At 38.4% G+C, this 22,381-nt stretch overlaps 1 protein-coding gene across 9 annotated transcripts in view; it reads left to right on the top strand.

Annotated features, from left to right (window-relative positions):
- PTPRD (protein tyrosine phosphatase receptor type D) overlaps window positions 1-22,381 on the top strand; it is a 302,382-nt gene that overhangs the window by 193,376 nt on the left and 86,625 nt on the right. For 5 of the 9 annotated variants that reach the window (XM_069961957.1, XM_069961951.1, XM_069961953.1 and 2 more), the window contains 6 exons: window positions 2,047-2,164; window positions 8,332-8,919; window positions 9,284-9,384; window positions 10,873-11,132; window positions 12,885-12,975; window positions 19,218-19,427. In XM_069961957.1, coding sequence (XP_069818058.1) covers window positions 2,047-2,164; window positions 8,332-8,919; window positions 9,284-9,384; window positions 10,873-11,132; window positions 12,885-12,975; window positions 19,218-19,427 — 1,368 coding nt within the window. The remainder of the gene's footprint in view (window positions 1-2,046; window positions 2,165-8,331; window positions 8,920-9,283; window positions 9,385-10,872; window positions 11,133-12,884; window positions 12,976-19,217; window positions 19,428-22,381) is intronic. The other 4 variants (XM_069961955.1, XM_069961952.1, XM_069961954.1 and 1 more) reach the window with 1 other exon arrangement.

Genomic DNA, 22,381 nt, shown 5'->3' with positions numbered 1-22,381 from the left:
TTAAAACAGACCATAGAAAGCGACACAAATAAAAGTTTTGGTGAAACAACAGTGGCGAGACATTTCCACGAACATAGACACAAAGTATTTGACCTCAAATGGGTCATTCTGGAGGAAATTACATTAGGAGGTAAAGCTGATATGAGAAAAAAGCTACTCCAAAAAGAAACATATTGGATATATACACTAGATTGTGTGGCCCCCAAAGGACTGAACGAAATGTGTAACTTCTCTGTATTCTTGTAGACAATGAAAGTAAGGCTAGCTGAGCGCTGTATATGTATTTCAGAATGTTGAGAGTATACTTCATCTATTTAAATGACGTAGGAATTGGCTATATTAGTGCGAATTAGAACTAAAATTATGTAAGTTCATAAAATAAGAGTATATGCACATAGCTATAGCCATGTTTTTAGTAAGTGTAATGATATTTGTTATCTTTTGTTTTTTTAGTGACATGTTATTCATTACGTATTTAGTATAAATATGGTGGTGGGATCACTTACTATCAGCGCTTGAGAAAGAGGGCTCCTCCCTCGAAACGTAGCGTACGTCTCTGCGTCATCATTTCCCAGAGGGTGAGAGCCTCGTAAGGACTGAGACTTGCTGTGCACCGGAGCATGGTGCGAATACCATCCAGCGTCTGCCTGTCCGTTACACTGTGGTGACTTTCTTTTTGTTTGTTATGTGAAAGACTTTATTTGTATCATTTTTGAGTACAAGATTTATATATAAAAATAATTTTGCAACTTTAAGTTGGATCACAGTTCCATTATTGCGATTATTTATGATGTGGATACCGAGTTAGCGGCTTGGTTTTTTTTGGGACATAGTCACACAGTGTATAAGCACCAGTATTTATTTTTTTATTATGTTAAGATATGAACCTAGCCTTCTACTCTATTATTACTGTACATTATTCAGCTTTATTGCTGATTCTGAGCTATCATTTCTCTTTTAACCTCTTGTTGTTTTTTCATGGCCATTACTCACCCTTCTGATCCCTTGATGATTGAATTCTTGAAATCACCAGATCCCCACGTGCTGGTCTTGTCCCTTCACAAGGGAATGCCCACTCAGCCAATCCCTGGAAGAGACTGAGGCCAGTGATTGACTAAATGGGTATTTCTCTGTATCAAGATGAGAATAAGAAATGGCGATCAGCAGGGGATCAGCAGATTAGCATCAGTGAGGGATCAGGCAGATGAGTATTGCATTTTTTATTATAAAACCCAGCCTGTTACTTGATCATAGCTACAGCATCGGTTGCTCTCTATTCTTATTTTCATTCTCAAAAGACCAATCCTTCTCCCTTTCTGTTGCAAACTTAATATCAGTACAAAATATAAGTTTCAGGTTAAAGTGTCACTGTCATTTGAAATATTTTTTGACATGTCATAAAGACAGAGTCTGGGCATTCAGATCCACATTGTACATTAGAGAGCCAGGAGAAGTGTGCGGCTGAGCACTTTTCTCTCTTTCCCACTGCACTTCCTATCTCCCTGCTGGAGATAAATTCTATAGTAATTTCTACTGCAGTAAAATGGGGAGAGTAGCAAGCCAGGGAGAGAAGGGCAGAGTCACATGCTTCTCCCTGCTCCATATAACGTTGGGTCAATAGTTCTTTTCAAATGTCAAGGGATATTTTACCGTAAAAAGGTACATAGGTAAACTTTAGCCTCTAGTTTTTACCCTACCTTTGACAACAGGATTGACACTGTACACAGAAAGATCTAAATGTCTGCATATATATCCATTAATAAATATAGCAAATGCTACTTAGCATAAAACACAAAATAAGAATAACATTCACAGCTTTATATAAATCCACTATAGGCATCAGTGTAAACACAGATATATATATATATATATATCAATAATGTGTTAAAGGAAGTGTTAGGCGGATATAGACACCATCTTTCTTAATATTTACAGTGGAGGAAATAGAAGTATTTTTTTGTGTAGCTAAGAGGAATAGGAAGATAAATGTGAGTTCAGGTATGAAATGGTTCGCTGACTTTTTGCCTTTTCTGCACTTAATTTCAGGAAATGATCATCTCTGGACTGCAGCCTGAAACAGCATATGCCATCACTGTGACAGCTTACACCACAAAAGGAGACGGGGCTCGGAGCAAGCCGAAAGTTGTGACTACAAGTGGTGCAGGTGATCCTCTTAGTACTTAATCCTTGTCAGACACAGCTGTCACATTAAGACCTTTTCCATCTATTAAAAAGTACACCCATCAGTCATATTGATCTATAGTATGTACTTGTTTACCATCCCAGACAGAATGAACCCAATTTGTTGAGCAGGTGGCTGGGTTCTATGAAATGTGATCTGTGTTTTTTATATAATTCATGCATTTTATCTAGTACAATGAGTAAGCAAGCTCCTGGTCGTAGAGATGCTCAGTACAGACAGAATAAAGGAATGTCAGGCATGTGCCTAACACCCCAGCTGCAAATACCTAATTGATGAAACATATGTTCAGTTTCTCCATGTGATTCATGTCAGTATTTTACTCACACCTATAGGAAGTGTCAAGGAATGTAAAGGAAATACGTTCTGACATGTCCCATAATTCATTGAGCTTTTGTACTTAGGAAATTATTTCTGCTAATCCAGAATTTTCTGTCTCAATCCAATCATGTTTTTACAAGTGTATGACTTATGCAGATATCCATTTCATAGCTCATACACTATGCCTCACCGAGCCAGTAACTAATTGAATCTTTTGATCACATTCTTTTTCTTAATGCTTTACTCCATAAAATTGCCACCCTTAAAATGGAAGATGAGAGGTGGCTGCCAGTGACTATTAACCTGAAGCGTTTGAAATCAGGGCGTTGTATTCTACTGCCTTTTAGATTCTCTTTACCTACAGGATATCTTTTTAATTATACATATTTGAAATACTCAATATCTTATATGACGTTTTAAAAGAACATTTTATGTTGGATAGTTGTAATGTGAATGAAGATTAAATAGTCACGGTTTAGCTTTTCATAAATTCTACAAATTGCATATTTTATGGCAAATGGGTAATTTTCCCCATTGACACATTTCTATACTCTCACAGTCAAAGAAATGTTATCTGTTTCAGTCAAAGGATCTTTTTACAGCATTGTTAAAGGGGTTGTCTTCTTACAGAAACCCCTTTAGGCTAGGTTCACACTCTGTATGTGTGCGGCTGTAATTTTTATGGGGCTGTAAATGTGCGGGTGAAATTGCGGCCGTGGGAAAAAATAGACATGCGGCTCAAAACATACGGTCATTTACTTGGAAATCTGGTTCAACTAAAAATAACAAATAAAATCTTAAGAAAGTGATGCAAACATCTCTGGATGCATCTGGGAAAGCAGGGAAACAGTTTACATGAATTGCTATTACCGGGGTTTGCGATCCTCTGCAGTATGCCGAATGCCGATGCCTCTCATGGTTAATATATTGAATAAATAAAACACATTTTCGTTGTAATAAAGTCCCTTTTATTGTTCAATAATTAAATTTAAACAATTCCATCATTTTGCAATTAAATATACTGTTAAAATAAATATATATATATAAATAAATGTATATTTATATATATATATTTATTTTTTGACAGTATATTTAATTGCACAATGATGGATTCATTAGAATTAAATTATAGAACAACGAAACTGATTTTATTTCAACCAAAATGTGTTTTATTAATTAAATATTAATTAGTACAGGAAGCTCCATAAGCCGTTAATTCATATTCCCGGCAATAGAGCATTCTGTACTAATCATCACTTTACTTTAATTAAAACATCAAATGTTTCTTCTAATTATGTTATGACAATAGCATTATTAGAAAAAACATTTAGAATTATATGTGTGCTCAGCTGATTGGCTGATCGGCTGAGCGCACATATAATGAGCCGGTCCTCAGTACAGTCACTTCATTGTGCTGCGGACCAGCGAAGAGGACACATCGGGGTGAGTATAGAGCTCTCCCCACCCCCTCCCCAGCACTGCACCCCTCCCAGCAAGGAAGGGGGGTCACTTAACCCCTTCCTTGCTGGGATGGGTGCAGTCTGACATCAGTCTGGCCTCCAAGGGGTTAAGGGGGATGCAATACATCCTCCCTTAACCCCTTGGGAGCCAGACTGTAAGCAGCGATCTGTAAAGATGCTGCATACTGTAAGGAGCACAACACCGCTCAAAATGATGGGTGTTGTGCTCCTGTTTGTGTGTTTTTTGTGTGTTTCTCCCTTTTTGTTTTTCAGATATCGGTATCCTGGGGATTACGTCGGATTCCGTGGACTACGTCGATGACCAGCGGTTGTGTTTTGTTTTTTTAATAAAATGGTCAATGAGGGGTGTGGGGGTGTTTTTATTTGAATAAAAAAATGTTTTAACTTGTGTCTTGTCTTTATTTCTTTACTTTATAGACTTAGTAGTGGAAGCCGTCTAATAGACGGAATCCATTACTAAGTTGGGGCCTAGTGTTAGCCGGTATAAAATGGCTAACACTAACCCCCTATTATTACCCCAGTACCCAATGCCACCAGGGGTACTGGGAAGAGCCGGGTGCCAGTGGTCCCGGAGCGTCAAAATTGGCGCTCCTGGACCGGGCGGCAGCAGGCTGGTAAGATTTAGGCTGGGGAGGGCCTAAACCAATGGCTCTTCCCACCCTGGTGTTACCAGGCTGCTGTCGCTTGGTTTTTAACCCGGCTGGTTATAAAAATTGGGGGGACCCTATGCGTTTTTTTTAATTATTTATTAATTTAAAAAAAAACGCATAGGGTCCCCCCAATTTTTATAACCAGCCGGGTTAAAAACCAAACGACAGCAGCCTGGTAACACCAGGGTGGGAAGAGCCATTGGTTTAGGCCCTCCCCAGCCTAAATCTTACCAGCCTGCTGCCGCCCGGTCCAGGAGCGCCAATTTTGACGCTCCGGGACCACTGGCACCCGGCTCTTCCCAGTACCCCTGGTGGCATTGGGTACTGGGGTAATAATGAGGGGTTAGTGTTAGCCATTTTATACCGGCTAACACTAGGCCCCGACTTAGTTATGGATTCCGTCTATTAGACGGCTTCCACTACTAAGTCTATAAAGTAAAGAAATAAAGACAAGACACAAGTTAAAAAATTTTTTTATACAAATAAAAACACCCCCACACCCCTCATTGATCATTTTATAAAAAAAGACACCAAACAACCGCTGGTCATCGACGTAGTCCACGGAATCCGACGTAATCCAAAGGATACCGATATCTGAAAAACAAAAAGGGAGAAACACACAAAAAACACACCATCATTGTGAGCGGTGTTGTGCTCCTTACAGTATGCAGCATTTTTACAGATCGCTGCTTACAGTCTGGCCCCCAAGGGGTTAAGGGAGGATGTATTGCATCCCCCTTAACTCCTTGGGGGCCAGACTGATGTCAGACTGCACCCATCCCAGCAAGGAAGGGGTTAAGTGACCCCCCCTTCCTTGCCGGGAGGGGTGCAGTGCTGGGGAGGGGGTGGGGAGAGCTCTATACTCACCCCGATGTTGTCTCTTCGCTGGTACGCAGCACAATGAAGTCACTGTGCTGCGGACCCGCTAATTATATGTGCGCTCAGCCGATCAGCCAATCAGCTGAGAGCACATATAATTCTAAATGTTTCTTCTAATAATGCTATTGTTATAACATAATTAGAAGAAACATTTGATGTTTTAATTAAAGTAAAGTGATGATTAGTACAGAATGTTCTATTGCCGGCAAAATGAATTAACGGCTTACTGGAGCTTCCTGTACTAATTAATATTTAATTAATAAAACACATTTTCGTTAAAATAAAATCAGTTTCGTTGTTCAATAATTTAATTCTAACGAATCCATTATCGTGCAATTAAATATACTGTCAAAAAATAAATATATATATAAATATACATTTATTTATATATATATTTATTTTAACAGTATATTTAATTGCACAATGATGGATTCGTTAGAATTAAATTATTGAAGAACGAAAGGGACTTTATTACAAAGAAAATGTGTTTTATTAATTTATTATATTAACTATTAGAGGCATCGGCATTCGGCATCATTGCCGGCTATTTTTGAAGTACTCCGTACGGACCGCCTGTCAAACCACGGCCGCATTTCCTGCCGCAAACAATGGTCTTGTTCATTTTTTACGGGTCCGTTTACGATCGGGCCGTAGATTCATACATAGTGTGCACTCTGCAGCCGTATATTGTATACTTTCCAGCGTACGCATGAACCGGAAAAATCCGGCCGATGATTTACCGCCCGCAATACAGTCGCACAGATACAAAGTGTGAACCTAGCCTTAAACAGTAAAATACATAAAAGGGTACTCCAACGATGAAAAACTTTTTATTTATTTCTGCCCTTCTATACAACATAATAAACATACTATTCTTACCTTATTATGCTCCCTCTTGTGGCATCTTCTGGTCCTTCGCCAAATGTTCTCACCTTTCAAGTAGAACTCTTTGTAGCAGTCATTGCTGATATGCTGGATCATTTAGTGGGGGACCTAGATATGCCATAGGAGGACAGTGGGAGAGTGTGCAGAGGCAAAAATAGCATTCTTATTCTGTTGTATAAAAAAGGGAGCAATATATAAAAAAAAATTATTAACAAAGTACCCCTTTAAATATTATTTACAGAAGTAGCTGCCAACTTGATAAGCTGCATGCCATGTCTTTCTCATGTATTGGGAAGCATGTAAAGGAGAATCAACTGCTGTTGATCCTGTACATACTTTCCACAGTACCCTATTTTGTTGGCAAAGGGTGCCATGGAAACTACATACAGGAACAGGGACTCCCGTCTAAAACAGGTGTCCCTTCTCTTTTAGGTGTTGAGTGGCAAGGCATACAGTTTATGTTTCAATTCTTATTTAATGCTTGTTGGGCTGGGTGCAGAGCAGTGACTAGTGAGTACAAGTCGTCATCCACACAGCAGTGTGGCTTGCCTTTAGGCAGCAGAGCAAGTGTTATTGAACTGCCACAATGCTACATCTTTAATATAATCTGCTAATAAAAAATAAATAAAAACATTTATATCTTATATAAAAACATCTATCTTAAGATAGACAGTATATTGTGTACATTCAGTCATTCTTTTCCCCTTGTAAAACATTTTATTGCAAGCAGATAACTGAGTGTCACTGGTAATTGTGCAATTGTTTAGATGCACAGAGACAAGTGGCTTATCTCCATTGTTTTTTTTATTTAATAGGGTCTACCTACATGTAGTTTACTGCACACTAGGCTCAAAATATCAAGGATACACACTTCACTTTGCCGCCAGGTAGAGGAGGTTATTTCTTTTTAATAAGCCAAGCTCTCTTCTGATTCAATTCTTTTGGAACTCTGGCTGTATTTCTTATTTCCTTTAGAGGCACCACCAATCAAGGTTAAAAAAATAGTCATCAATGTGAGGGCTGCCGCCAGAATAAAAGCAATTTATGACATATATAATTTAGTGACAGCTTCTAGCAATCTCTTCACCAGAAACCTGAAGGAGTTATTATTCCATTTCTTTGGACTCTCCTCGGTTTGCTTATGCTCCATTGGCTTTAATAATAGTTAGAACACAAAACAAGAATACTACTCGAAATTATTTTCTCTAAGCATAGCTTTTTTTCAGTATTTTCGCTTCTCCAGATAAGAGAGAATACCATCTATACAACTGAGGGCTAGGGCCAATAGATAAATTGTTACAGGTCACAGATTATGAAAAAGGACTAAGATAGCAAATGTGATTAGGACAACCTCTAGGACCCAAGGAACTATTATCATGACAATAATAACCCAGGCTAAGTCCATGTAATTATAACTACAAATATTATATCCTTGTTTTTTTTTAACCCTTGTTTTTCAATGTTCACACTTTAGAAGGGAACACAATGCTATAGGTTTTTCTATGATTTGAGTAGTTTTAGTCGTAGATGTTAGAAGCACAAGTCACCTTTGTATATGTGCTGCATTCGTAAACTAAAGTTAGAAATACATATAAGGTTGCTGTTGTTAAATACTCATTTGACTGACAGCTATCTTTTTTTTATCCCCCATACACATGAACTCTCCTTTTAGCATAGCAAGAAGGTTGAAACAGCAGTGGTATCAGGGCATCCACAGCTATATGATAAAAACTTTCAAAAATTCAACTTTTTTGCACTAACGTCTTTACCCTAAAATGTCTTAAACATCTGTGGTCATCAGTGAGCGTCAGTCATGTGCATTTTCATCTACACACCTAATCTATTCAGTCATTCACATAAAAAAATAAGTCTTACAAATATTAGGCAAAGCATTAAAATGGCGTCTTTATTTCAGTTCCAGGTAGACCTCGTCTTGTTATCAACCACACTCAGATGAACACTGCTCTTGTTCAGTGGTATCCACCAGTAGAAACCTTTGGCCCAATCATGGGTTATCGTCTAAAGTATGGTCGCAAAGATATAGACATTCTCACCACTCTAGAGTTCTCAGAAAAAGAAGACCACTTTACTGCCAAAGAAATCCACAAAGGAGCCTCTTACCTTTTTAAATTATCAGCCAGAAATAAAGTGGGCTTTGGGGAAGAGAACATCCAAGAAATTACTATTCCAGAGGAGATACCAACTGGATTTCCTCAAAATCTTCACTGTGACAGCATGTCCTCAACATCAGTGCAAATAACCTGGCAACCTCCCATCCTAGCAGAAAGGAATGGTGTCATCATAAAATACACCCTCTTGTACAGAGATATCAACAATCCATATAATCCATTTGAAGTTCCTATTGTTCCTGCTGACACAACCGTGACTCTCACTGCGTTAAAACCCGATACCTTTTATGATGTTAAAATACGTGCTCATACCAGCAAGGGTCCTGGTCCTTTTAGTCCAAGTGTCCAATTCAGGACGCTGCCAGTAGATCAAGGTAGGATTTGTCTACTTAAGGCTTTCTCCTTAGAGGAATATCTTTTCTTGGGAAATCAGGGTGCAGAAATGGTTGCTATCCTGATGGCACAACTCACTTTATTATTGGATAAGGTAATGTACATGAATTTTAATGTGTTTTGAGAGCACTCAGTTGAGTTTAGTCTCGCTAGTCCCTGCATATCACTTTCAGGTAAGCTAAAAATTCATCTGGAGCAACGAAAAGCGGAGCACAGGGTCCTTCTTTATTCAGTTTTTCCATCATCTCGTCTTAGACCTTCAAAAATTAAGATGGAATGGTGCACAGGCAGATAGGTGTAATAGTCCAAAGAATAGTGCAAATGCATTTTCTTTTACTTTTCCAGCAGTGTTCGCAAAAAATTTTCATGTAAAAGCTGTGATGAAGACATCAGTATTACTGTCATGGGAGATTCCAGAAAACTACAACTCCGCATTGCCTTTTAAAGTAAGTTCTTTCTCTTCATTTCATGCAAATAGTTAACATTTGATGGAAAATCTGTGCTTTATAATTCTTTATAAAACACACGTGTGCTACAATCCAGTCCCGTTCCATTTTATTCTTCTGACTAGATTAGTAATCTATCATTTTTAGAAAGCAGACTAATAAAGAGATATCTGTATCAATATCTGTACAAATGTGTGAGGACTATGAAAACAGCAAATCAACAGCAAGTGATATGATTTATAGTATATACTATACTAGGCTCACTAAAGCTTGACAGCACTGAGTTCATACTGAGCGCTGATTCCTCACTGAAAATTCCACCACAAAATATAGTTCAATGGAATTTGCACTCTGCAGCGGAACCATCACACAGCGGAATTTCCACGCAGAATTTTCCATGGCAGATCAGAAGAATTGACATGTTAATTTTTCCGGCAAATTCCACTAGTGGAATACAATTAAAATGAATTGAGCAAATGAATTTTATTAAATGAAAAATTAATTAGTGCGGAATTCCGCCATTGATGGTTCCACCTGAGGAATCAGCACAGAAAGGCTATGTTCACACAACGTTTTTTTCAGCTCCGTTTAAAATGCCGTCCGTTATTTTGAGTCTGAAATAACAGACGTTTTTCGAAGCCTGGCATATCCTTAGTGCAATGACGGATGTTTGCACATTATCTTAGTTTGGGGTTACTAATTGCCCTTTGGTTGTGTCTTAATTGAAAAATCCATTGAATTTAATAGTAAAAACGGAGAAAGAAAGGTGACAATAGAAGAACTGTGTGTGAACAACTAATACAAAATGCCCGCTATTTGCAAAAAATGTCCGAAAATAATGTTCATGTTCATTATTTTGCCGTCCGCGGCAAAAACTTCAGTTTTTCAATGCATTGTGTGCATAGGACGTCCGTCTTCCCATTGACTTCAAAGCAATTGCATTGAAGTCAGTTAAATTTTTGCAAAACGGACGTTTTTTTAAATAGCGAAATCGGACATTTTTTCTCCATTTTTAACATGTGAACATAGCCAAACAGTGAGGAAAGTGTTCCTGCGGAATTCCGCGCAGAATTCTCACGGAATCCTGCACAGATTCTGTGAGGAAAGTGTTCCATCCGAAACACTTTCCTCGCTGTTTCAACTGTGATTCCTCAGTGTGATATGGCCCTAAGGTTTTACCTTAGGTAGAACTATTTATTCTGCCGGATTATTTTGTACATTATGATGGTGTCTGCATTTACTATCCTATAACTTCCAGTGAACATTCTATTGGTTTGTCAATACAAATACTGTTTGTAGGCAGTAAAGCTATTATTCTTATTACACGTAATTACATAGCTAAACTGATATTTTGGTGTCCCCTATTTAATTATACTGTATTTAGGCCAAAGGTGGTGTTACTTTTATTCATTGTGAATCTCTAAAGATGCTGGTTTTATGTTTTACTTCACTTCACATGTCTGATTTTTCATATATTTTCTGCCTAAGATTTTGTATGATGATGGGAAGAAGGCTGCTGAAGTTGATGGACGGGCCACACAGAAGCTCATTATCAATCTAAAACCAGAAACCTTATACTCCTTTGTCCTGACTAATAGAGGAAATAGTGCAGGTGGCCTGCAGCACAGGGTGGCAGCAAAAACTGCCCCAGATGTTCTCCGGACTAAACCAGTCTTTATTGGGAAGACTAATTCAGATGGAATGATAACTGTGGAATTGCCTGAAGTTCCTGCCAATGAAAAAATAAAGTAAGTCTTCTTCTCACTAATCAGTTGTGTCTTCACTATAAACTGTAGACCTACTTTATCAAAACAGAAGCTGGCTATTTTTTAAATATGTTTTTCTATAAAGCTAGGTTCACATCACGATTTTGACATCCATTTCACTGTATCCGTTTTGGAAAACGTACAGAAAAACATGGCCAGCCACATGTTTGTGTACGTTACAAAACATAAAAAGGAAGATTGATCCCTTTGGATCCTTTTTTTTATAAAGTTAATAGGAAACAGATCAAAACGAATGGCAAACAACACCATTCGTTTTTATTCATAGAACGGATACTTTACACTGATAACTAAATTTTTGCCATAATTTTTTTCATACATTTTTGCAAAAACTGATGGAATACCGGATGCATTTGTGTGCATCTGTTTTAATCCGTTTTTTTATTGACTTCCATTATAAAAAAAAAAAAATAACAGATCAAAAAACATCCATTTTTTTTAACTTACACAAAAATATGTTTGTCTCCTACAGGCTGTGCTGCCCTGCTCTGTATGTCTGAACAGTGATCCTGTCCGGGATGGCTGAGCACAGAGGAACATGGGATTATGCCTTTCCCTCTGTTTCCTCCTTAGGCATATACAGGCTCAGTGGAGGAAAATGAGGGAGAGGTATGGTCACATGCTCTTCCAGGCTCATCCATCTTATGGACAGACTCACCATTCAGCATACAGATCAAGATGGCACAGCCTGGAGGATGATGCCACAAAGCATACAGGGAGCTATTGTCAGTAGGTGCAGTAAAAATATTTACTAATACTGCACACTGAACAATTTTACTAGAACGTGGCCAACCTCTCTAATTGTGAAAAGAAATTAGGTTCTGTGATGTCTTTTTATTGGCTGAAAAGGGTCTTTCTTTGGCCTGTGCAATTTTTTTCAATTCAAATAAGAATAGTTCACCTTATAATAAAAATTGGGGTAAATTAGGCCTTAGTTTATCTAGGTGCTATATATGCTCCCTTTGTGTTTTATGAACATCACACATTACACTATGTTCACCCTAACAGTCTGTTTTTGTTTATAATGCTAACTACAATGCATTGCTGCATGCACTATTCGTTATTTACTTATGGTGCCAAGTGAACCCCAGTGACTCACAACAGCCATTTTGACAGCAGTGCGGAATGCCTGATGTATTAAATATTTGTGCAATTTTGCAGTAACATTACTATTGTAAGTCGTTAATATAATAATATTTATAATATTTATTTAATATTTATTTAAATTCCTAGAATATATTTTTGCTTTTAAGTCTAATAGGAAATAGGCACAAATTATATATGGCGCACTTACTATCTAGAGAATGTGTGGACTACAGGCAAGATGCGTAAACAGTGAATAGACTGATAAACATTAGTAGGCATGTACTTGGCTGCAGTGATGGTTGACTTAATTTTAGAATTAATGAGTAGCTGTCTGCGCTGTAGTATGAAATATTGTTCCTTATACAAAAGGATGCCATTAAAGGTGTAGTGTAGCGGAAGAACTACCAATGCTGTAATTAATTCACCAAATTAACTTATGATAATGCATGCAGCATGCAAATGCTTCCTATCTCACTCATAAAGTCATGAGTGTGAAAGCAGTTCCGGCCTGTTTAGAAATTCAAATTAAAAATTATACCTGAAAATGTATTTATTTTGCTCTTTGTATCTTTGGTTCTTTTTTGGCATTTTGCATTATACAAGCTCTAATTTCCAATTTTTATTTTACAGAGGCTATTACATTGTCATTGTCCCTTTGAAAAAGTCACGTGGAAAGTTTATTAAACCCTGGGAGAGCCCAGATGAGATGGAATTGGATGAGGTAATATAGGATAATATGTTCTTTTTCTACACCATTGTCAAGCATTACCCTGTTTCCTTTAAGCCCATGTTGGATACAATAAAGAGAAGGCAATTCCTGTTTTCCATACCCAATTTATACATTATGTCAGTATGAATTGTAGATTGAACAAATCATTTGTGTTCTCAGCCTGCAGGGACAGAATGTTTAATTACTTACATTAAAGCACCAAAAAAGGCCTGATCTCTTCGCTTTGTAATAAATATTTGAGTCTTTGCTTAGTGCAAAGAAAGATGGGAAAGTTCAAAGAGGTGAAATGATTATACAGCAATGGCTTAATCTCTATGGATATGAACTCTATTAAAGGTCACGTTCATTAGTAGCATTTGCTAAATCTGAAACAAATGCTAAATTGCAATTTGCAGTGCAGTTTAACTTTTGACCTATGCCTTGTGGTTCTTTCAACATCGGCGAACATTTCTTGCTATGTCCATGTCCTAGTTAAAAGGGGTTTATAATAAAACATGGCTGAGCAGTTTAGATGGTTGCCCTTAATGGCTTTGTCTACTAATTTTAGTTGCTTAGATAGGACAGGCTCTACAGGACTAAGTTGTGCTGTTCTTATATTATCCCTTAGGTGTTTTTCACAGTATTTATGGATAAGCATTTTAAAGACCTTAGATGGTGTCATTCAAATCTGCCAAAATTTGCCCTTTAAGGCCATGTTTACTGGCTGGATTTTGTTTTTGAGCTCTAACCCCGCCTCCTGAGTGATGTCATAACCTAGTCATATAAACATGTTGTACATATATCTATAGATCTATCTACTGGGACATTTAGGCTGTGTTCACACAGTGTCAGTTGTTGGCAGTTGTTTGATAATGATGGCTGTATATAATGATCATGATCTTTATTGATGGCCTTCATTGTAATTGAATAGCCGTTTTTTGGCATTAAAAAACGTTGTGGGAACATAGCTTTAGGAAGAGTAAGGTGTGTGTATATCATGCCACCTCATGTTACTACAGAAAGAGCAGAGAGGGAGTGAATGCAGCAGGTGCTGCAACCGCACTGTGCAATAGTCTGCTGTGAAATTACATGTTCTGCAATAACTCTGGGGAGAGACTTGCAGAAGTGCTGTGCGAGGAATGGGGATTAATTATGGTGAAAGGCCTGTGATGTAGCGCTGAACAAAAGCATTGTATTTTGGGAATTGTAGTTCTGAGCAACCAGAAAGTACACAACCAAGACCCCCAAAACAAATCGATTTTTAGTAGTTTCAAAACAGGGGTACACAGGTAAGCCATACTATATGGGTTTGCAGCATGTTTATAATATTTTTCCCTGACAAAAAGGTAAAAGGGAATTCATTAATGCTTTCACCAGAAAACTAATGTAAAAATCTCACAAATTGTTGCACAAATGTTTTTGCTTAACACTCTCACATATTTGCTAAAAACACAGGAAAGTCATATATTTTGAAGCAATTAAGTGATTGCTAGAAAACATTTGTAAAATTTCTACACCAAAGCTTTCACAAAGAACATTTATAATCCTCCCCTTGTGCATAGAATTTCCATAAACCACTACTATTTCAGCCTGTTTTTGTTTTAACTCCAAAATGCACAAAAACATTGTCAAATATAGAACCAGTGATTTCATCGTTCAGCTCCTCAACAATTCAGTTTTCCTTAACGGAAGTGCCTTAATGACGTCCCTGCACCTCGTGCACATGGTGCGGCATCCAATCACTGGCCCCAATGGCTCCTTCATCAGGTACTGCATGTAACTGAGTTCAGGAGAAAACATTGTAGCACTACCAGTGAGGAAAAACAGAGCAGCCACAGTGCTGAAATGATGGTTCACTGCCAGTTATTGGAGCTGTTCTTTCAATATGGAAAAACTATGTTCTCCAGTATTTTGAACATCCCAAACCTGTAGTGTTTTGAGTATTAATCATAGAATAATAATATTGTATGCAGAATGTTTCTACAGCTGTAATCTTATTAGTAGAAATATATAGATTTGCCAGTCTGTCTGTAACAGCATATCACCATGTATTTACTTCTGGATCAACAGTAATTAATTTGAGGTAAAGCTTGAATCTGTTATTACTCTAGACACTGAAGCAGAGCCCCATCGTGGCCCTTCTGTAATTGTATCCTCTTGATGCCTATACTCCATTGTGACTTGATTCACATTACGCCATTTACAGAAAATTAACATGTCTGCCAATATTAAAACTATTGCTCCTTTACGCACTCGTTCCCAGCCATTATTATATCACTAGTTTATCTGTAAATCCATAAATGGCCAAAGTCAATTCTGATTCATCTGATATCTCATGTGATGCCATGGAGTAATCAGCTTTTTCCTATGAAGCAGCATTAAAAAAAGCCACCTGCATACGGTTATGTGATAAGCTTTTGCGAGCTGCTGTCATGGCAACTTTGCATTCACATCATTAGACTCAGGGCATTAATCTATGAAGACTTTAAGACCAGTGTAGGGTGCATCCATCTTTTTTCCATATACACCAATCAGCCATAGCATTATTGAATAGCATGCGGTGTTGCTTGTCACATTGTGATGGCTACGGTCAGAGCAGCTCCAAAGTGACAGGTCACGGGGGTGTTCCTAGTACCTTCAAAGAGTGCTGTAAGGATGGACAGCTGCAAACAAGGTTATGGTCTTGTTAATGATCTGCTTCTTATGGTGTGTATTGAGATAAAGAAGAGTATAATCTCCTCTCCTGTGTGTGCAGCATATTGGAGCTAGTTTTACCCATTAGATCAGGGATAACCGAACACTAGAGATGGAGTGTATAGAGAGTAAAATTGCCACATACAAGTGATTGCCAGAAATAGTGCTACTTCATACTGTATGTATACACACACAGCTTATTCTAAAATTGCATCAGAAATTACAGCTGGGCTGTAAACACCGCTTCATGGCAATGGTGGGCTATGTTAGCACAATAAAGGCTAGTTCACACAGAGTAAAACTGGCGTAATTCTCTGCCACAGAATCCAGCCAGCCTACGTGGCAGTCTATGGAAGGCTTGTGCGCTTCCTTTCTCCATGCCTCTCCGCTCAGAAGAATTCTTCTGCTCGGAGAGAGGAGGTGCGCGAGCCTTCCATAGTGACCAGTTTTACTCTATGTGATCTGGCCCTAATACCCTCTGCCAGACTGCAAATAGTGCTCAGAAACGTTTTGAGGAATGTGTTAAACCATTCAAGGTGTTAGGACCCTATTACGCATAGCGAGTATCTGCTCAATCAGGCAGAATCGGGAAGATATTACCCAGCATAGTAAAGACAATAATCTGTTAAGGAGTCGATCTTCAGCTTATTGTTGTCTTTAAGCAGGTTTAAAAATCATCAGCCAACGACCGTTTTTCTTTCCATGTAATAGGAGGTGCGCGGTTGGCAGATGCTGAAACACTAAATAGAAAATAATAAAGTAATAGCTGTCCTCGTTGGCTTTTCCCCGCTCACTGCATCTGCCGCTTAAGCTTCTGAGGCTCTGAAGTGGCTGGCTGCTCAACCAATCTCTGACCAAGACGCTTTCCTGTCTCCTTCAGTGATTGGCTGACTGGCCTGTCACTTCAGAGATGTGTCAGCGGCAGCAGTGGTGAGCAGGGAGAAGCCGCCAGGAAGCATGGAGAAGTAAGTATAGTAAGAGATTGCGGATATAGCAGATCTGCCCTTAAAATTGCCCATATCTGAGTCTAATCACGGATGTGTGTAATGTGCTTGATGACCTTTAAGATCTGTCACTTAACATTTTGTACATTATAAGAATCAATATTATATTTGAATTTCTTTGCATAGTTAAAGAGACAATATAGTCATGTATCCGAATGGTTGCTGGAAATTCCTTCCTGTATGTAAATATTTAGGCCAGGGTTAACACACTGTAAAAAAAAAAAGGGGGGGGGAGACTGTGAAATAGGTATAAAAAGTGTCCTTTTAAAAAAAAATTAAAAATCAACTGACATTTTCTATACAATATTTCCAATCTAACAAAGAAGTAAAATTTTAGCAGGCCTGTGACATAAATAATTGGTAACACAAGCACACAGATGTATAAGAAGCATAGTGAGTCAATGGCTTAGCTGTAACCTTGGAATATTGTAGCACAATGCAAAGTTTCGAAGGATAAAAGAAAGAGTGACATTGAACTTTCTTGAGATTACATTGCATGGCTATGTGAAGCCGGTTCCCATAACAAAGTGCCATTTTAATCATCCAGGACTTTGTGGTGCGTTAATGTGTGTAATAGTTTGATAAAGAACATTTATTAATTCAGAAATTTTTGGGTCAGAATGGGTTGCTTCCCACTTTGTCCCAGTATAATGAAGAGTTGAGGCCTCATTGTAGAATTAATGGTGGAGGAAATAAGATATGCATTGACTGGAAAATGAAAATGATTCCCGATAAAGGACCAAAGACCTTCATATATCTCCTGAAACTGCATTCACCACATAAAATGTTTTGTGAAAGGGAAAATATTGCTGCTTTTCTCCTAAACAATCTATTTTTTTCCCCTTCCTCCGCCTGTTGTCTTCGATAGTGATCTGAGTTATGTGGCCATTTATTGAACTGTTTTCAACATAGAAATCATCTCATTGTGACTGATTTACCTAGAGAGTCATTCTGTGACCCTCAATTAACCTCTTCCATACTTACATTTCAATGCATTATTGATAGGATAAAGGAGAATAATCATTAGACGCTAATTTAAATATATTGTTAAAAAGATAATATTTGCAAATGGCCAAGTGAAGTGTTATTTAGGCACTAAAATATTTGCAAGTAGATTGAATTTCGTGCACATCCGATTGCTGCAGCTGGCCGCGCACATTCCATCCTGTTACAAATTATATGAAAACTATTTTTTAAAAAGCTCTAATGAGTATGACAAGACGGCTACGTGCTTCAATTAAAAGATAATGCTCCAGAGATCTGCTCTCCTCTATGTCTTTTCTTCAGTGGGAGGGAATTATGACACAGAGACAAGAGAGATTCCAAATGCTTCCTTAGGAAATGCTTGCTTTTTACTAGGAGCTATTTACAATTCTGATGAAAAAAAAGACATGCAGCAGCTATTCTTTATTTTGTTTTGTTTTTTTAAAAAAAGGTACCTAGCATCAGGTTGTGTGTAGTATTACAACTCTACTCTATTCACTTCAATGGAAGCATGGAAGTGATAGATAGATAGATAGATAGATAGATAGATAGATAGATAGATAGATAGATAGATCTGTTGTTTTGCAACAAAGGCCATTATTTACCTTACTTTTACATTGTGGGAACATAGCCTGTATATTTATTAGAGAAGAGCATGCTTAAGAAATACAGACACATAAATACCCCCCAAGCTCTCCCAGCCCACCGATCGGGCAAGCAGGGCAAACGGCAGGCGTACGCCAGGGAGAAGAGGCAAATCTGCATCTTCTCCCTGCTGTATGCCTTGGGTGGACGTTTCATAAATGTCCCCCTGTGTGTGTATTATATCAACATTTCTCTGCTAAGCACAAAGACATTTGGAGAATGTTAGGCTCAGTTTACATACAGTAAAATAAAAATACAACCGTCATTTTGAGTAAGGATAAAACAAGTGTGAGGTAGACTACGTTTTAGTGTCTATAAAAAAAAAAGGATTGATTTTTTTTTTTTATAATGAAAGTCACACAAATGCATCCGTTTTTTTCATCCTTTTTTTTTTTTTAAACGGATTGAATAGCAATGCAAAAACGCAGTGTAAACCCAGCCTTATTGATAAAAAGAAAAGCTGTGTTTTGCAAAAGCAGGTGGTAATAACAAGTGTGTCCATTTTTTGGACGTCTGTAATCAATTACGGCCATTATTTTATATGGTGTGTGCACTGCAGTACAATTTCTCATTGACTTCAGTAGAGCACATTTTAATGAAAATACTCCCAAATACTCGCTTTATTTTACAATGTGTCAACATAGCCTTAACCAGAAACTATACAACATACTGTAGCGCTATCAATTCACATTTAATAAAAACCCAATGAGCCAAATATCAAATGTGTAGGGGGCGGGAATAGCTAATTTTAGGTCATTTGCAAACAGAAAGCTCCGATTGCTCTAAAAACTTTGACTAATTGTGTAAAATAAGAGACCACTGTTTACAAGGATAAGCTGAAGCTGATTTTCACCTTTCGTATTTATGGAATGATGGCTGCTAATACACAAGTTTAGAAATAATGTGGAATTTTATCATTCTTTACAGCTTTTGAAGGATATTTCAAGGAAGCGAAGAAGTGTTCGGTTTAAGAGAGAAGTTGAATCAAAACCTTACATTGCAGCTCACTTTGATGTTCTTCCAACGGAGTTTACCCTAGGAGATCAGAAAAATTATGGCGGCTTTGAGAACAAGCAACTGCAAAACGGACAAGAATATGTGTTCTTTGTTCTGGCAGTAATAGAGCACACTGAGCTGGTGAGTAGGATCACGGTTAGGTTGAAATATTTATTTTGATGAAATAGAACTTTGTGTGTTGCATATATTATTAAAACAAAACGGTAAAGGGGACGTTTTGAACATTTGGAAATAGTTTTCCAATTAATCTAAAGTACAATATGGTGCACTATATAGCGCTGTCCACTCTATGTTTGGGGCTGCGTATCAGTGTAGAGCTACTACCTGCATATAGCTCGCAATGGTAACAATATAAAACAATGAATCTGGTTGCGCTCCTCTTAATTGCTAAGTCCTCAGGGTGTTGGCTTGAAGTAGTGCCTATTTATTCTCAGGCTGTGTGCACACTATATGTGGAAGATATATATATATATATATATATATATATATATATATATATATATATAGACACAAATAGTATATATTAAATGATAGATATTAAGTTTATTATAGACTAGAAAATGTACCCGGCGCTGCCCGGGTATAAAGTGTCAGTGTTTTAATTAGATTTGTTCTAAGGTGCCCAAGAGGCCAAGCTAAAGGTATTGTTTCATCTGAGTTAATCAGTGGAATTAGTGTATACCTGTAGTGCATAGTTGGAGGGGTTCTGTATACCCACAATGTATAGTTTTTAGGGGTCTCCCATATCTGTAGTGCATAGTTGGGGGGGCTGTATACCTAAAGTTTATAGTTGGGGGTGTCCGGTATACCTGTAGTGTGTAGTTGGGGGGGCTGTATACCTGTAGTGTATAGTTGAGGGAGGTCCTGTATACCTGTAATGTATAGTTGGTGGAGGTCTTGTATACCTGTAGTTTATAGTTTGAGGGTCCTGGATACCTGTAGTGTATAATTGGTGGAGGTTTTGTATACCTGTAGTATATAGTTCGGGGGTCCAGTATACCTGTAGTGCATAGTTTGAGGGTCCTGTATAACTATAGTATAGAGTTGGTGGAGGTCCTGTATACCTGTAGTGTATAGTTTGGGGTCCTATATACCTGTAGTATATAGCTGGTGGAGTTCCTGTATACCTGTAGTATATTTGGGGTCCTGTATACTTGTAGTATAGAGTTGGTGAAGGTGCTGTATACCTGTATTATAGAGTTGGTGTAGGTCCTGTATACCTGTAGTGTATGGTTTTGAGGTCCTGTATACCTGTAGTGTATAGTTTGGGGTCCTATATACCTGTAGTATATAGTTGGTGGAGTTCCTGTATACCTGTAGTGTATAGTTTTGGGGTCCTGTATACCTGTAGTGTATAGTTTGGGGTCCTGTATACCTGTAGTATATAGTTGGTGGAGGTCCTGTTTACCTGAAGTATATAGTTGGTGGAGGTCCTGTATACCTGTAGTATACAGTTTTGGGGTCCTGTATACCTGTAGTGTAAAGTTTGGGGTCCTGTATACCTGTAGTATATAGTTTTGTGGAGGTCTCGTGCACTTGTAGTGTATAGTTTTGGGGTCCTGTATACCTGTAGTATCCTGTATACCTGCAGGGTTGTATTTACCCGTATGGCAGTGTTATTCAGTCACAGTGTGTCGGTATTGGTCATGTCTGGTATGGGGGTGTTATTCAGTCACAGTATGGCGGTATTGGTCAGGTCTGGTGTGGCGGTGTTATCCAGTCACGGTATGGTGGTATTGGTCAGGTCTGGTATAGCGGTGTTATCCAGTCACAGTATGGCGGTATTGGTCAGGTCTGGTATGGAGGTGTTATCCAGTCACAGTATGGCGGTATTGGTCAGGTCTGGTGTGGCGGTGTTACCCAGTCACAGTATGGCGGTATTGGTCAGGTCTGGCAGTGTTATCCAGTCACAGTATGGCGGTATTGGTCAGGTCTGGCAGTGTTATCCAGTCACAGTATGGCGGTATTGTTCAGGTCTGGTATGACAGTGTTATCCAGCACTGTATGGCGGTATTGGTCAGGTCTGGTGTGGCAGTGTTACCCAGTCACAGTTTGGTATACCTGTTGTGCCCTGTATATACATGTACTGTATAGATGGAGTAGGGGGTCCTGTATATACATGTACTGTATAGATGGATTGGGCGGTCATGTTTATATGTACTGTATAGATGGAGTAGGGGGTCCTGTATACATGTACTGTATAGATGGAGTAGGGGGCCCTGTATATACATGTACTGTATAGATGGAGTAGGAGGTCCTGTATATACATGTACTGTATAGATGGAGTAGGGGGCCCTGTATATACATGTACTGTATAGATGGAGTAGGGGGCCCTGTATATACATGTACTGTATAGATGGAGTAGGAGGTCCTGTATATACATGTACTGTATAGATGGAGTAGGGGGTCCTGTATATACATGTACTGTATAGATGGAGTAGGGGGCCCTGTATATACATGTACTGTATAGATGGAGTAGGGGGTCTACCAGTTATTACTGTGGATGTTGTGAGGCAGCTTCCCTAGCAACCATTGTTTCCTGTGAAAATGAAAGCAGTAATCCTATTGGTTGCTAAGGCTCCAACTGCCGTGTCTGCTGCAGCTAATTATATCACCTGTGTTTGCAGTGAGGAGATTTTCCCATTCATCTCTATGGGGCGCCTCTCTTTCCCCTCCCCCTCCCCTCCTGTACATCTGGGGGGACGGGACCTTCGCAATAACCTTCCCGGGCACCCAATGTATCTGTGTGCCAAATTTGGGGTCAAACGGTTCAGGCGTTTGGAAGTCTATAGAGGACAGACAGACAGACAGACTTTGATTTTTATGATATAGATAGTAGAATTCCCCTAATCACAGCAGTATGCTCTCCAAGGTCAGTTTGTATACTTATGATATCTTAGCTCCATTTCATAAGTATACAAACTGACCTTGAAGAGCATACTGCTGTTATTATAGGAACGCTACTATCTATAATAAACTTAATATCTATCATTTAATATATACTATTTGTCTCTCTCTCTCTCTCTCTCTCTCTATATATATATATATATAGAGAGAGAGAGAGAGAGAGATAT

The sequence above is a fragment of the Dendropsophus ebraccatus genome, chromosome 3 (genome assembly GCF_027789765.1).
Source record: "Dendropsophus ebraccatus isolate aDenEbr1 chromosome 3, aDenEbr1.pat, whole genome shotgun sequence".
NCBI lineage: Eukaryota > Metazoa > Chordata > Amphibia > Anura > Hylidae > Dendropsophus > Dendropsophus ebraccatus.
Note: the sequence above shows the minus strand (reverse complement) of the source record. Positions and strands in the feature narration are given on the sequence as shown.